Source organism: Amblyraja radiata, chromosome 23 (assembly GCF_010909765.2).
Source record: "Amblyraja radiata isolate CabotCenter1 chromosome 23, sAmbRad1.1.pri, whole genome shotgun sequence".
In the NCBI taxonomy this organism is placed as follows: domain Eukaryota; kingdom Metazoa; phylum Chordata; class Chondrichthyes; order Rajiformes; family Rajidae; genus Amblyraja; species Amblyraja radiata.
Genome location: NC_045978.1, coordinates 2,230,396 through 2,247,535, shown reverse-complemented (window position 1 = coordinate 2,247,535; position 17,140 = coordinate 2,230,396). Strand labels below are relative to the sequence as shown.

Below are 17,140 nucleotides of genomic sequence, written 5' to 3'. Positions count from 1 at the left end.
AGTTTATCTCCCTGCTGCAATCAGTCTGAAGAAAGGTCTCTCCCCGATACGTCACCTGTCCATTTTCTCCAGAGATGCTGCGTTTTGTATCTACATTTGGTATAAACCAGCATCTGCGATTCTTTGTGTAGGAAGGAACTGCAGGTGCTGGTTTAAACCGAAGATAGACACAAAATGCCGGCGTAATTCAGCGGGACAGGCAGCATCACTGGAGAGAAAGAATGGGTGATGTTTCGTGTCGAGACCCTTCTTCAGACTAGCCAGGGGAGAGAGAAACGATCGATGTAGAGAGATGGAGAGAACTGGAACCTGGTGCGAGTGGGTGGGGGAGGGATGGAGAGGTATTAGATAGCTAACTAAGACTAATGTGTAACATTAATATCCCTTAATAATTAACTCTAGAAGCTCATTCACATATAAAAAGGCTCATGTATTTTACAACTTTGCATCGTCTAACCTTTCCAGAAAAGATCAAGTGAAATATCTCATGTCAAAATATTGCATCTGCTCTAGCCATACAATACTTCCTCTGGCTTCACAAAAACACCTTATGAGACCGAGTTAAATAATGTGAAAAGATGTGGGTGGGGGATCTCTCTGGGTTTCTTTGTGTGTACTCACAGTTGGTTGCATGGGTTAAAAACCTGTTCACTGTATTTTCTCAGTGAATAGAATGAGTAGAAAGAGCATAGAACACAAAACTGCAACCGACCCACAATGTCCGTGCCGAACATGATGCAAAGTTAAATTAATCTCAGCTGTCTGCGCATCATCCATTTCCCTACATTTCCCACATATCTGTGCCTGTACAAAAGCCTCTTAAGTGCCCAAGGGCTCATTTGAGAGCAAATGTATGCAACCGCCAATTTGCACATTGTTCTTGATTTTAAATTAAGTAACTTAATCATTGAATATCGCTTTGCACACACATTATAGTTTTATTTCTACACGCCTGTAGCAATTACTAGCAATGAAATGAAAGCGGGTAAGATTGCACCCGAGACCTCGACTTCTCTTGGTTGAGTATATTCACGATTCTAAACACCTTCTTTTGAGAAGAAAGAATGGACCTCATTTAGTTTTAAGGGAATGAGTTTGAGTGAAGCACATTTTGGGGATTGTTGGTTGTTTTAAAAGTTGGATGCTGTGTGGATAAAGATGTGTGAATTAGAAATGTAGAAAAATAGGTGAAGGAGCAGGCCATTTGGCCCTTCGAGCCAGCACTGCCATTCAATATGATCATAGCTGATCATCTAAAATCAGAACCCCATTGCTGCTTTTTCCCCACATCCCTTAATTCCTTTAGTCCCAAGAGCTAAATCTAACTCTCTTGAAAACATCCAGTTAATTGGACTCCACTGCCTTTTGTGACAGAGAATTCCACAGATTCACAAGTCTCTGGGTGAAGAAGTCTTTCCTCATCTCAGTCCTAAATGTCCTACCCCTACCTCTTAAACTGTGACCCCTGGTTCTGGACTCCCCCCAACACCAGGAACATTTTTCCTGCATCTTGCCTGTCCAGTCCTTTAAGAATTTTATATGTTTCTAGAAGATATCCTTTCATCTTTCTAAATATAGTTGGAGTAAAATGGTTGATCATCAGCATGCTGGTTTAGGTTACAGACCAGTGGGTGGCACTGTGATCTGTGACCGAGTAAAAGCTTCAAATTCTTTGTGAAATCTGAAGTAAATGCTTTTAAAAAAAAAAAATATTTTCCACAAAGGGTTTTTGTTCTGGTTATTTGAATAAATTCTCCATTCTGAGGAGACTAATTGTTTATTGTCACTGGATTTTTTTCCCCTCTCTCTTTTGGACCCTTACAGTATAGTTGAGTGTGCTTTCTACATTTATACCATTGTACATTTACTTGTGCAAACTGCTTCTGGTGCCAGATTTATCCTCATGAATAAGTTTAAATTTATACGTTTTGACCTATGAAATTCTACGCAAATTCAACTAACGAGGTCGTACAAAACCCCACACACAAATGAGAGGCGTTGTGGAGATTTTCACTGATTCCTTCTCATTTGACAAATACAGATGTTTATTCTATCAGATGCAGATGTTTCATTGGTTTGTGGCCAAACAGCCCTATAATTTCATTTCCATCCACTGCAAGGCTAAATTTAGACAGATCCAATAAAAGCATTCACTCCCTTTTATTTCCCTTTTGATCTTGTTTGGATTTCATTAGTTGCAGCAACTAAAGTAAATTTGTAAAAGATTGTACGTACAATGATATTAAATTGCATATTTTGCCAATGTTCACTACCACAATTGTATAATCATAACCGAATCATACTACCCTGGTAGTAGCTGCCCACACACTCCTCATTCCTGCTCTACCAGTGCAAGATAGGTGAAGTATGATCAGGAGCAAGAACTTGGCTTCTTGCCTTCCCCTTCCCCCTACCCCTCCACACCCCTCCCCCTCCACACCGCCATGACTTTGGCTGCTCAGCATCGTTGCAGCACCCTTTGACAAGCAACACACACACACTACACACACCACACACTGTCTACAAGCGCGCACACACACGCGTGCGCACACACACCACACACGCGGGCACACGCACCACACACACACACACACACACACACTCTACACACACCACACACTGTCTACGTGTGCTTGCACACACCCACACCACACACGCGCGCACACACGCGCACACACACGCGCACACACACAGCACCACGCACACACACACACACACACACACACACATACTCTACACACACCACACACTGTCTACGCGCGCTCGCACACACACCACACACACACAGCTTGAGTGTTTACACAAACAAAGAGTTGAATCTGGAATCTAATTAATCCTTTAAGCCCAACTGCTAATATCTAAATTTTCTGATCCAGTGCATGAATGATTGATGCGAGTGTAATGTGTTTTGACAGGTGCCAGTGTTATCTTAGTTCCAGGGGCAAGGGGGTGATTTGGAAGCTCATAACTATGTTTGAATTTCATGCACCGTGCTTTATAGAGGGAGCGTAGCACATGTGGAAGTTTAAAATATATATTTTCTCCAAAACCAGTATTTAGTAGTTAATGCCATTACCCATATTTAATGCTGAGCTATCATCACTAATGAAAAGCAATGAGTGTTGTTGGATTATCTATTGATGCTCGAGTAACGTGATCTAATGCTTGAGGAAGGTCTTCAGTAGTTGGAGTATCTTGGTGTTTATGCTGTCTTTTGTTTTATCTGTGACAACGTTGAATTATTGCCTCTTGTTTGTGTAGGTTGGCACTGACGGTATAATGCGTCTCAGTAGCTCAGCTCTAAATAACGAGTTCTTCACCTCTGCAGCCCAAGGGTGGAAAGAGCGACTAGCAGAAGGTAAAGTCTTGCTCCAGAATGCGATGTATTAAAGTGTAGTTCTGTCTCTCAGTGTTTTTCCCCAAAGCTCCAGTCGAAGAATTATCCAGATGGGTGATGGAAAAATGAAAATGCAAACGCTCGAAATGTGAAATGAAACAAAAAGCTGAAACCACTCAGCAGGTCAGGCAGCATCTGCAGAGAAGGAAGATGTTTCATTTGAGACTCTTCAACAGAAGAGTATTTGTGTTTTTTATTTAAGCTCAATAGTGTAATGTGTCCGAGACACAGGAAACGTGCTTCCTTTTTTGTTATGGCACTGACCTTTGTAAAAGACTCTATTGGGAAAAGTTACGGACAACAGCCTAATCTGGGTCTAAAGCCATTCTGAAATTATGCCAAGGGGTTTGTGCAGTGCAAACTTGGGGCTGGAGTTAAGATCCCTGTTAGTTAGTTTGGGTCAGACTTAGCCCCAAAGGAGAGACTGGAATCGTGTGGCCAGGACACTGCCTTGTCCATGTCACGGCTCGAGTGTTGCCATGAGTGGCTGGTTTCCTCTTTATCTCTGCACAAAACAAATCCGCCTTTCAACCCAGAACAAGCATGTGGGCTCTGCCAACTACTGCGTGGCACCTTGTGTAGCAGCAATAAAAATATTACTGTCCCCTAAGTTTATAAATTGTAAGAGCAGCATAAGGCCATTCGCCCCATCGCATTTACCCTGCCATTTAATCGCGGCTGATTTTCATCTTGTGTGGGTGAATGTTAGAATTGTCTAGCAATAATGGACGAAAATCTTGGCGTAGGTTAGGTTTCCTTAACGCTTTGATCTACCAGCCCTAAATTAGTTTCAAAATGCTTTGTAGATATGAACTGTTTTGGGTTTGAACTGTGCAATAGCTGTGCTTTGATCCCCTCCAGGTGAGTTTACACCAGAAATGCAGCTTCGCCTCCGTCAAGAAATGGAAAAGGAAAAAAAAGTGGAGCTGTGGAAAGAGAACTTCTTTGAAGATTACTACGGGCAGAAGTAAGCACAATGTTCTCATCGCATATATCTGAAATTTACAAGTAGAATTCAGTTTAAACATTTTGGAAAGGAAGGACACTATTTTTGGTGCGATCCTTCCTCTCTGGTGAAACTTGTAACCCCGAATGTGAGTGTAAATGATCCACGACTTTCTTCAAAGAGCAGAGTAGTTGGTTATAGAGAGATATAGCAGGGAAACAGGCCCTTCAACCCAACGAGTCCACACTGAGTTTGAGCCCCATCCCCTACTCGCCCCGTTTACACTAATCCTACACTAATCGAATCCAGTTTTATTCTCTCCGTATTGTTAGCAATTCCCCGCCCGCCCTCTTTCCACATTCTACCAACTACCCCACACACAAGGTGAAAATGTTCAAGAAGGAACTGCAGATGCTGGAGAATCGAAGGTAGACAAAATTGCTGGAGAAACTCAGCGGATGCGGCAGCATCTATGGAGTGAAGGAAATAGGCAACGTTTCGGGCCGAAACGTTGCCTATTTCCTTCGCTCCATAGATGCTGCCGCATCCGCTGAGTTTCTCCAGCAATTTTGTCTACCCACAAGGTGAAAATGAGAGTCGACAGTCAACGCACAAACTCGCACGTCTTTGGGATGTGGGGGGCGGAGAGAGCTGGAGCACCCAGAGGAAGCCCTCCGAGAACCTGCAAACTCCACACAGACAGCACCCAAAGTTAGGATTGACAAAGTCTCTGGCGCTGTGATGTGTTATCTGCGCCACTGTGCCACCAATTAGCCATTGCTATCCCAGAATAAACATTTTTATCATGAAATGATGAAGTGGGTCTTTCACCCATCGCAGTTTGTAGTTTCCTACACATAAATTAGCACAAAATCAGTTTAATTTCCAAATGTACTTAAGTGGCGATAAAGTGATTTGTGATATCTTTGTCATGGTGCAATTTATTCTCAAGGTCTGCAGGATGTGCTCTGCGTTTCGAGTTTACATCAAAGGCTTCTCCATGCAGGAAAATTGTAACACATTATAATTCAATGTTTATAACTATTACTTATCTTCATAAGATGTCTCGTTGCAAACTGGAAGTGAAGTAATAAGTGAACTGGTTCAGATGGGATCCATGGAAGGATGCTGTCTGAAGTCAGTCAGGGTGGTCATGGAAAAGGCATTATGCCATCATCTGTGCCTTCCAAGTATAGACTAAGGGTAGCAAGGTGACCAAAAATTGGCGAATATCACATCTTTGTTCTGAAGAGGTGCGAGGCCATGCCAACAATTACAGGGCCATCGATTTAGTATTTATTAGAGTTGCTGAAAACAACTAATAGGCACGTGGAGAAGTTTGAGTTAATAAAAGAGAACCAGCACATACTTGTTAAAGATAAATTGTGTTGGATGAACCTGACTTTTCCAAATTATGTAAACCGTCTCCACGCTACAGTTGCCTGTATGACTATCTTTTTGCAGAGCTCATGCCATTGGGGATGCTGCAGCTAGTTTATAGAGATGCCCAAAACACTGGATTCCTTTGGCTCTTGGAATGTTTTAAAAATGTTATTGTTTGTACAATCTTATGGCATCTAATTAGATGGTGAATTCTCATTGGATCTAAATTCACTTTATTTTTCATTTGGGATCTAAATGACAAGCTGGCAACCCTTGAACTGCCACTAGACACCGGGCGGACTGGGCATCTTGGGGCATTAATTGTATGAGTTTCTGTTGAGCAGATACTGCAGCACAATCTGGGGTACTTCTTTTGGGTACTAGTGATTAACCTACCAATCTGGTAAGGAGAATTAAGGGAATCGCTGTTGATTTCAAGTATATCAATCATTCCATCTCTCAGCAGTTGGTATTGATGCATCGAAGATGGTGTCCAGAATGCCCACAAATATACATTGAAACTCAAGGAAGTACAGTGCCCTCCATAATGTTTGGGACAAAGACCCATCATTTATTCATTTGCCTCTGTACTCCACAGTTTGAGATTTGTAATATAAAAAAAATCACATGTGGTTAAATTGCACATTGTCAGATTTTATTAAAGGGCATTTTTATACATTTTGGTTTCACCATGTAGAAAATGCAGCTGTGTTTATACATAGTCCCCCATTTCAGGGCACCATAATGTTTGGGACACATAGCTTCACAGGTGTTTGTAATTGCTCAGGTGTGGTTAATTGCCTTCTTAATGCAGGTATAAGAGAGCTCTCAGCATCTAGTCTTTCCTCCAGTCTTTCCACTGGAAAGTTTTATTGCTGTTTATAAACATGAGGACCAAAGTTGTGCCAATGAAAGTCAAAGAAGCTATTATGAGACTGAGAAACAAGAATAACATTGTTAGAGACATCAGCCAAACCTTTGGCTTACCAAAATCAACTGTTTGGAACATCATTAAGCAAGAGAGCACTGGTGAGCTTACTAATCGCAAAGGGACTTGCAGGCCAAGGAAGACCTCCACACCTGATGACAGAAGAATTCTCTCTATAATAAAGAAAATCCCCAAACACCTGTCCGACAGATCAGAATCTCTCTTCAGGAGTCAGGTGTGGATTTGTCAATGACCACTGTCTGCAGAAGACTTCATGAACAGAAATACAGAGGCTACACTGCAAGATGCAAACCACTGGTTAGCCACAAGAATAGGATGGCCAGGTTACAATTTGCCAAGAAGTACTTAAAAAAGCAACCACAGTTCTGGAAAAAAGTCTTGTAGACAGATGAGACGAAGATTAATTTATATCAGAGTGATGGCAAGAGTAAAGTATGGAGGAGAGAAGGAACTGCCCAAGATCCAAAGCATACTGCCTCATCTGTGAAACACGGTGGTGGGGGTGTTATGGCCTGGGCATGTATGACTGCTGAAGGTACTGGCTCACTTATCTTCATTGATGATACAACTGCTGATGGTAGTAGCATAATGAATTCTGAAATGTATAGACTCATCCTATCTGCTCAAGTTCAAACAAATGCCTCAAAACTCATTGGCCGGCAGTTCATTCTACAGCAAGACAATGATCCCAAACATACTGCTAAAGCAACAAAGGAGTTTTTCAAAGCTAAAAAATGGTCAATTCTAGAGTGGCCAAGTCAATCATCCAGGGGACCATCCCCCAAAACAAGCCTAAAATAAAGATGGCTGCCATACAGGACTGGCAGAGCATCACCGGAGAAGACACCCAGCAACTGGTGATGTCCACGAATCGCAGACTTCAAGCAGTCATTGCATGCAAAGGATATGCAAAAAAATACTAAACATGACTACTTTCATTCACATGACATTGCTGTGTCCCAAACATTATGGTGCCCTGAAATGGGGGGACTATGTATAAACAGTGCTGTAATTTCTACATGGTGAAACCAAAATATATTAAAATGGCCCTTATTAAAATCTGACAATGTATACATGTGATTTTTTTCTGTTACAAATCTCAAATTGTGGAGTATAGAGGCAAATGAATAAATGATGGGTCTTTGTCCCAAACATTATGGAGGGCACTGTGACTGTCCAAAGCCACCTTGCTGACTGAGAAACCTGCATCTTTTTTCCCAAAGCAGTTCAAATGACTCGATCCCTCTGAGGGCTACAGGTTTTTGTTACTTGCATGAATAAGTTCGTATGTATTTGGTAAACATTTCTCTTTGGTCTCTATGGACCTAACCGCTTTGTGCACAGCAGGGTCAATTCTGTTTGGCCGTGCTCTCCAAATAGAACCCCATCTTAGGGGCAGTGCAGTGGCACAGCCGGAGGAGTAGCTGCCTTACAGCACCAGAGACCCCGGTTCGATCCTGATTACAGGTGCTGTCCGCACGGAGTTTGCACGTTCTCCCCGTGACCGCGTGGGTTTTCTCCGGGTGCTCCCAGAGAATCCATAGACCATCTTAAGAGGCTTTCATTGTCCGATCAAAGGATAGATGTAGCACAGATAGAAGTCAAAGGAATGTGATCTGAATGAGGACAATTTAACTTTGTGATGCTGACCTGTGTGATCAATGCGTGTTCATTATATTGACAGACTGGGCTTGTCCAAAGCCGAATCTGAGGAGCAGACAGCTGTAAAAGTGGAAATAGAAAAGGAAGCTAATTCACCTGTATTAGCAGGACCATCGAAGCAACTTAGTCCCGTGAAGAAGCAAGATGAAAGGATAAGGAAATGCACTCGAAGTTCAAAGGTGGACCTCAAGTGTAGAGTGAGGCGAAATCTTATTGCAGACAGAAAGCCAGAAGTCCCTGAACAAAGTGAAAAGGCAGCTGCGTGCACTGTGCCGTCTCACGATACCCGCAGCCAGAAACAGCACAATGTTGAGGTCAAGGTGTCGCAGGCAGGTGCCTGTGTAGATGAAGATCCACTTGGTCCCATTGACAATGAAGCTAGTCCCGGACAACCAAAAGAAGTGCTTCCAAATAAATCTGCCTTAAAGTCCAAAGCCACCTTGCTGACTGAGAAACCTGCAGAAACACAGCCGCAAGAACGTACCAAATCCGACGTACACCTAGAATTGAGTGAAGTGCAGCCCGCAGCGATTTCCAAGGACCAGGTCACCTGCCTTACTGTGAAGAGCGCTGCGCTAAAAAGTCAGCTCGAGCACAATTTCAGCGAGTCCAAAGAGCAAAAGAGGAAGTCTTCCGAGCACGGTGCCTCCACCTCCGGCCCCGAGAAGAAGCCCCGGCTTGAAGATCATCAGTCCTTTCGGACTGCAATTGATAGCTTTCGGACAGAAAAGGAGCAACCTACAAGAGAAGAACCAAAGGTGCCACCTATCCGGGTATGTGGAGCCATTATTAAACAAGTCTTTGTTTTAATTTGACTGAAGTTTTTAAATGATTTAGTTCAGCTGCAACGTTTTGTTTTCCTGAGGGTCCCGGCCCCAAACGTCACCTATCCGTGTTCTCCAGAGATGCTGCCTGACTCGCTGAGTTACCCCAGCATTTTGTGTCTTTCTTTGGTAAACCCGCATCAGCAGTTCCTTGTTTCTGCATTTTGGGTAGGAATCTTTCTTAAAACTGATGCAGGATCTTGACCGAAACATCGCCCTGTGAATTACTCCAGCAATATATGTTTAGCTTCATTAAAAATGTGTTCTCCTTTTTCCCCCTTCTCTATGCCACATAAAAATCTAAATTCCTCACTTCTTTGGAAAATGATGAATCATTTTTCTAAGTTATCTTTGTCTTTCCATTACTGAATGGCCCTGGATCTCTTGCATATGTGGCATCAAAGGCCATAGTGCTTTTTAAAATGTGTTCTGATGCAGTGAACACACTGGTCTGTTTTTGACCTGAATTGTTCTTCTTCAAGGTGACACTCCAGTTCTTTATTGTGCTCAGTGATCAGCAGTAAATTATCCCAGGGGATCATCCGACTAAGTTGTGCCAAATAATACTCGCAGTTCATTTTTCCAACACAATTCTAGTTAGTTATTCATCTGTTGTCAGTTTAGTATCAGTCCAAACTAAGCTGCAAAGAACATTTTTTGCTGTGCAGTTGCAGTTTTGACCTGGAGTGACAAGACTTGGATTATATTCATTGCAAGTCATACAAGTGTACGTTTGTCAATGTACGTGCACTGGCCATATGCATGTCAACAACATACTATCAGCCTCTACCACCAACCCTGGCAGCATGTTCCACCTGCCCACCACAAAATACCTTGACCCACATTTCCCCCTCGCCTTAGAGGGTCAAAGAACCTGGTTTTCTCCTAATGTTCTGACCGGCATCCTTCCCTTTCAAATAGTCCTTTTTAAAAAAGATATTTAAAGAATGTTAATTGAGAGGGGGGCCTCATTGAAATGTGAATAGTGAAAAGCTTGGATAGAGTGGATGTGGAGAGTATGTCTTCATTAGTCTAGGATTAGAGGTCATAGCCTCAGAATTAAAGGACGTTCCTTTAGGAAGGAGATGAGAAGGAATTTCTTTGGTCAGAGGGTGGAATTCTTTAAGGCTGTGGAGGCCAAGTCAATGGATATTTTCAAAGCAAAGATAGATAGATTCTTGATTAGTACGGGTGTCTGGGTTTATGGGGAGAAGGCAGGAGAATGGGGTTAGGAGGGAGAGATAGATCCGCCATGATTGAAGGTAGACAAAAGTGCTGGAGAAACTCAGCGGATGCAGCAGCATCTATGGAGCGAAGGAAATAGGCGACATTTCGGAACCCGAAAAACGTTGCCTATTTCCTTCGCTCCATAGATGCTGCTGCACTCGCTGAGTTTCTCCAGCACTTTTGTCTACCTTTGATTTTCCAGCATCTGCAGTTCCTTCTTAAACACTCAGCCATGATTGAATGGTGGAGTAGACTTGATGGGCCGAATGGCCTCATTCTGCTCCTATCACTTATTACCTTATGACTTGTGTTTTTAAATATGCTGTTTGTGTTGCTATCGAAGTATTAAATTCCTCATTAGTTGTGAAGCTATCTCATGGTCCAGGTAAAGTATTACATAAATGCATTCTGTTGATATCTATAGCAGTGTGTAGACATCCAGAGTACTGTCGATGCATAAATCAATAACCCCACTCTCACCATCGACGGCACCACTGTCTCCCCATCTCCCAAGGCCCGCAACCTTGGCGTGATCTTTGATTCCACCCTCTCCCTTGAGCCTCACATCCGACATGTCATTAAAACCACCTTCTTTCATCTCCGCAACATCGCCAAACTCAGACCCTCTCTCACACCTCCCGCTGCTGAAAGACTCATCCATGCCTTCATCTCCTCCCGACTGGACTATTGCAACTCACTTCTCCTTGGCATCAGCTCCACCTACATCAACCGACTCCAACTGGTCCAGAACGCAGCCGCCCGATTCATCACCCACACCAAATCCTGGCATCACATCACTCCAGTCCTCAAACAACTTCACTGGCTTCCCATCTCCCACCGGATCACCTACAAAATCCTGATCCTCACCTACAAAGCCCTCCACCATCTGGCCCCCCCATATCTCACTGACCTCCTCTCCCCCTATCAACCCTCACGGTCCCTCAGATCCACATCAGCCGGTCTCCTCTCCATCCACAAGTCCAACCTCCGCAGTTTTGGGGACAGAGCCTTCTCCAGGGCAGCTCCCAGGCTCTGGAACTCCCTCCCCCAACTGATCCGCAATTCCGTGTCCCTCACCATCTTCCAGTCCCGCCTCAAGACCCATCTCTTCACCTCTGCCTATCCTTAGCCCCACGTCCCCCTCCCTTTTCATCTGTGCATTAATTGCCTCATATTGTGTTTTGAATTGTATTCTGTCTTTACTTTGTGTACTAGTCATGTCTCTACTATTTATTTCATTCCCCTTACATGTTTTTCCTCTACCTGCTAAATTTTTGTACGGTGTCCTTGAGACTCTTGAAAGGCGCTCATAAATAAAATGTATTATTATTATTATTATACTAGGTTGGTAAAATGCAACAGTATAGACCCAACAATCATGTTCTTTTACTACGAGTGGGTAAACTCTGGGAACAAACAGATTTAAGGGCATGAACTGTATACTGTACAATAAAGTAATGTGGAATTCATTATAGACTAAATAGCTCTTAAAGCTATTGGCTGTGCTGTGATGCTGAACATTCATTTCCAGTGTCTATTTTAGATTTGCATTTGTGGTTCCTCTTATTCCATGAGAATTTTAAAATTGTTGGTAAATTACAGAAAAACATTTATGTGCCTCATTTAGTCACCACCTGCAAAATACTGCAGTGTTGACCAATACAAGCAGTGACCAATTTAGACATTAACTAATTTAGAATCTGACTAGTTAGTATCTATCAGCCTGAAGAAGGGTTCCATATTCTCCAGAGATGCTGCCTGACCCGCTGAGTTACTCAGCACTTTTTTTAACACTATTGTGTACGTCTGGTTTTATTGTAAATTGTCGTTTATTCTGCTTGCAGATTCAACTCTCAAGAATCAAGCCACCATGGGCTGTCAAAGGGCAGCCAGCCTACCAGATCTGCCCCAGGATCATCAGCAGCGTTGGGCCGTCCAGTCGTGAGAGGACAGGGGCCAGAACGCTTGCAGATATCAAAGCCCGTGCTCAGCAGGCCCGGGCCCAGAGGGAGGCGGCAGCAGCTGCAGCTGCCCATGTTACAATGGAAGGAGGGGGAGGGGGTGGTGGTGGTGGTGATGGACCAGCCAGCGCTGACTCTCCCCGACCGATCGACAGAAAGGCTAAAGTACCAGAACAAGCTGCGGCAAAACATCAGCATCGAGCACAGCTACAGCAAGCCGGCGATGCCGACGAGGAGCTCGACAAGCACGACACCGACCCAGACAATAGTGTTAAGCAAGGTGTTATAATCGAAGAGTGTTTGGAAAGCAATCTTGTTGATGCAGCGCCAGGCAAGTCGGAGCCAGCGGCGGATGAGGTCCAGAGCATAGGCTGGGACGGCGATGCTGAATACAGCATGGTCAGCAGTAATTCTCCAGCCTTGCTGGAGGATGTGCAGGACCAGGTGACCGTTTCTGAAGTGAGTGACGCTCTTGTTTCTGATGGACAGTCCAACGGTGACGAACCCGCGACCCCCCTCGAGGACCTGCTCCCTGAGCCCCTGGATCTGCCTGCAGACAGCGACACCACTTTGCAGGAAGCGAGCACGAATGGTCAATGTGAATCTGTTGTTGTTGTTTCTCTCGCTAAGACTGACGATCCTCTGCTGTTACCCTGTGACCAACCTCCAAATCCCGACCTGGGTGATAAAACCAGCGGCACTGATGAACCTTTGCAAAAATATGTTTTCTCTGGAACAGTAATTGCAGAAACAAAGAATGCTGCAATAATTAACTCAATGGACTCTCCTGTTCCAGAAGTCAACGCTGCAGTCTCTGACTCTTTACAATGCAATGGCAGTGAAAATAAAACAAACACTACAGATATTTTGTCCATTAACTTTCCACCGAGTGACACCTCAGAGCAGGAGGTGAATGGATGTCCCGTGGAGCAAACTGGATCTCTGCTGATTCACAAAGCACCATCTTCAACGTTGTCCTCGCATGAAGAAGAGGAGCGTGCCTGCGATGAATTAAAAATCAACAATAAGCTAGAAGCTAGCGAGCTGCTGGAGTTATCCAATGAACCACACGTTGCAGAGAAACAAATGACGTCTGTAATAGTGTCGATATGTTCGACTAAAGATCCCAGCCATTCATTAGCACAGAAGCTCTCTCTGGAGGCAGAGAAGGTTGCCGCCTGTACTGCACCTGTTGATGCAGAAGTATGTACAAAGGAGCAGCCTGTGAAACAAGAGCAGGCCTCGGCACAGGTTGGGCAACAGTCAGTAGAAGCTGATGTTGATGTGACAGTGGAAGAGCTCAGCAGCAAAAGGCAGAATGACTCTGGCACTGACAATGAGAATAGCCTGTATTATAAGCCCGAAATAAACAGTCCGCTGTCAGATGAGAGTTGTGTACCGCCCACCAGTGAAAGAATGTCTAAAGACGACAGAGCCCCCGTTTGTTCTGAAAGTGGTGTAATTGTAGAAAGCCCTGATGGAGGCAAAGGGTCTAAGAACAGTGATCGGCACCAAGCGGCACATTTGTCTGTCGATAATCAGCTGCAGAAGAATGAACTACTGAGCGAGGGCCAGAGGCAAAAGGCTGAAGTCTTACATCATTTAAACCGGGCCAATTCTCTGCTCAACCCACGCTCTGAAGGGCCAAAAAGGCCGGGAGATCTCAATCGGCCGTTGTCGTCGGCTGAAGTCAACAACCCGCTAGTAACACAGTTGCTTCAGGGCAGCCTCCCTTTGGAGAAGGTTTTGCCCCAGTATCACTCCGGCACCAAACTGGAGATAACGCGACTACTGGTGCCACATCCAGAGATCCCGGCGGTGAAACAGGAGAGAGGTCTCAACCAGTCGACGATAGATCATGTTGCACAAACAACCAATATTAAAAGTATAATTAGTGGAGTACATAGTGGAATTAATAAATTAGCTGATTATCATTTGCATAAAATATTGTCGGGAGATTTCCGCGATCTCTCTCAGAAGCGACTGGAGCAGATGAAATCGACCGTGTTGCAGTCCAGTAAGCATTACCTCCATTCTCAGATGGTCCTGGACCGAGAGTGTAAGAGTCTAGATGGCCCTGTTTTACAGGAGCAGTTAAATAGAACGCCAGTTCTCACTAAACCTGTTGAAGAATCTGGTGTGATCACACAAAGAATAGTGCCAATTCCATGCAGTTACGAAGAAGGTTGTAAAGAATTGATAAATATCTCCTCCGGAAATGTTCAAAGTAACAGGGTGCACAATCCTCCAGTTAGAAGCATGCCTGAAACACTGAAGCAAATCAGCAGCTCCACTGTGTCTGGTTACTACATTCCAAACACCCCCACCTTTTGCAAAGGTCTGGAGAGCCAGAACACTATTTTTGGGTCGGTAATAGCCAAGGCTTGCGGTGGGCTGCCAGGCCGGCAGAAGCTGAGCCACGGCTACCTGCACAACACTGTGCTGGTGCAGAACGATGGAGTTTACCGAGGGACAGAAGTCATCAAGATCCAGTCCAGGGGCTCCGTCTTTGAGAACATGCCCGCCATTACTCAAACGTCGCCGGACAGGAAACTAATCGCGATGGAGGGCGTACCGAATGTAGGGCGGGATTGGCTGCCCAAACTGCACGAGAGCTTTAAAGTCATCAAAACTGAAAACATGCCCCCGTGCAGGGAGATGAACAAGAAGCAAGATATCCTCGGTATCAAAGATGGTGCTTACATTCCATTTGATTCCAAAGACAAGCTGTACGTTGGGCCAATCAAGATGGACTGCAGTATTGGAAAGGTCATGAAGGAGTCTGGTCTACAATTTCACCATTCGTCGGAACGTTCTCTCATCAATTCCCAGCTCAGTATTCAGCAGCAGTTGTACGGCAAACTCCCGAAACTTTCCCTCAGCACCGCAGGCTTCAGTCACCTGACCAACACCACCGTTTCAGAACTCTCCATGGGCCCCTTTCCAGTGTCTCTTGCTGGCAGCATGATGTCCCTGAGTCAGAAGACAAACTTTGGGAACCATAACTCTGCAATTCCCGCTCAGACGTTTGCCGAAAACAGTGGTGTGAGCGAGATGACTTTTAAATGTTCCTGCCGGCTAAAGGCCATGATCATGTGTAAAGGATGTGGTGCATTCTGCCATGATGACTGTATAGGCCCATCAAAACTTTGTGTATCATGTCTTGTGGTGAGATAGTAAAGAACTATTGTGAAGAAATGACTCATCTGCACCACTCACGTGGATTATTATAGCATGGTGAAAGTGCAACATATACGTATCAGAATTGTGTATCAATGTGTATAATTTTGCCTTTTGAGTCTAGTCTGACCACTGTATATAAATGGAAGGGCAGATAAACTGCATGCAAAAATATTATGAAGTGGATGTTAGCAGTTCATAATGAACTGTTATAGGACTGCAGATCATGAAGGACCTCTGTGTTGATAATCCTATCTTGTTTCGCGCTGATTATGTCTTTTCTTACCAGAATTGTGTAAAGGTGAAGTTGCTGACTCCACAATAATGTTCTATGCACTGATTTTATTTGTAAAACCTAAAGCAACATTTGAAAACTGTAGAACTGACCACATGATTATGCATGTTGAGTTTTTGTTATCCGTTCATGACCCAAGAAATAAGCAGTGTTTTTTTTTTGTTTTTGTTTTTTTTTTGCAATGTTAATATAGTCTCCTACATTTAGTCTGCTTTGCATGTTAGCGTTGCTCTTCGGTGAGATTAGAACGGAGAGCACAGTACTTGGTGCTTCCAAAGCGTTAATAACACGGTATCTTTGAACATTTTATTTTTGTTTGCCTCCATTGTATTTAGTAGAATACAAATTTGAACACAGTGTTAGAAAAGATGGAAGCTTATTAGGTGGCCTTAAACAAAGTGGTTTGTTTTTATCCATCTGTAATTGCTGAGATCCGTGGAGCAAGACTTTGACTTCATATTCGGCCTGTCTCATCCCCTGTTTACCAAAGACATTCTGCAGATATAAATTTATTTTAGAAGTGGCTTTACAAACTCATTCTCAGGGTACAGTAATCTCTCTAGCCATCACGGTTTTCTCCTCCATTATTTGTCTCTCTTGATGCTGTTGTATTGACTGAGTCTATGCTTGGGATTTATTGGTCTTTGGTGTGTGGGTGACTTCTGTCTGTGTATTATGTTGTATTTTTATTTACACCTTTACACAGTATTGAAGAGTTGTGTAGTAAATTGAATAAAATGCATTCATTATAATTTGCTGCAGTACTTTATTTGTATAAGCTCAGTATTTACACATTTCACCCATTATTGCAGTGTTGCCACTAAATATATTGTAATGGTGGTTCAGGACAGTGTGATTGAGTTGACATTTCTGAACACCCCCCTCCTTCCCCGCTCTTCTTTGTGCCCCACCTAGATCCCCCCCCCGTCTCCTTCCACCTGTATTCCTTCCTCTGGCTTTACATTTCACGCCAATATTCTTATCGCACTTTCTGTTCTTTCATATCTGGCCTTTGTCCACCCACATGCCAATCACTCCCACCTCACCCCCCCTCCCCACTCACTTGTATCCACCTATAGTTTACCTCTCCCCTGACTCTCAGTCTGAAGAAGGGTCTCGACCCGAAACGTCATCTATTCCTTTTCTCCAGAAATGCTGCCTGTCTTGCTGAGTTGCTCCAGTCTCTCCACCTATCACTTGCCAGGTTTTGTCCTGCCCTGACATCTCTTCCATCTTTCTCTCCTCTAATACAATATGTCTGAAGAAGGGTCCCGACCCAAAACGTCTCCTATCCATGCCCTTCAGAGATGCTGCCT

At 43.9% G+C, this 17,140-nt stretch overlaps 1 protein-coding gene across 9 annotated transcripts in view; it reads left to right on the top strand.

The window, feature by feature from the left end:
- LOC116986141 (polycomb group protein ASXL1-like) overlaps positions 1-16,576 on the top strand; it is a 78,219-nt gene extending 61,643 nt beyond the window's left edge. For all 9 annotated transcript variants that reach the window (XM_033041331.1, XM_033041325.1, XM_033041323.1 and 6 more), the window contains 4 exons: positions 3,262-3,358; positions 4,259-4,364; positions 8,360-9,110; positions 12,233-16,576. In XM_033041331.1, coding sequence (XP_032897222.1) covers positions 3,262-3,358; positions 4,259-4,364; positions 8,360-9,110; positions 12,233-15,526 — 4,248 coding nt within the window. In that variant the 3' untranslated portion in view covers positions 15,527-16,576. The remainder of the gene's footprint in view (positions 1-3,261; positions 3,359-4,258; positions 4,365-8,359; positions 9,111-12,232) is intronic.
- Positions 16,577-17,140: the final 564 nt, after the last annotated feature.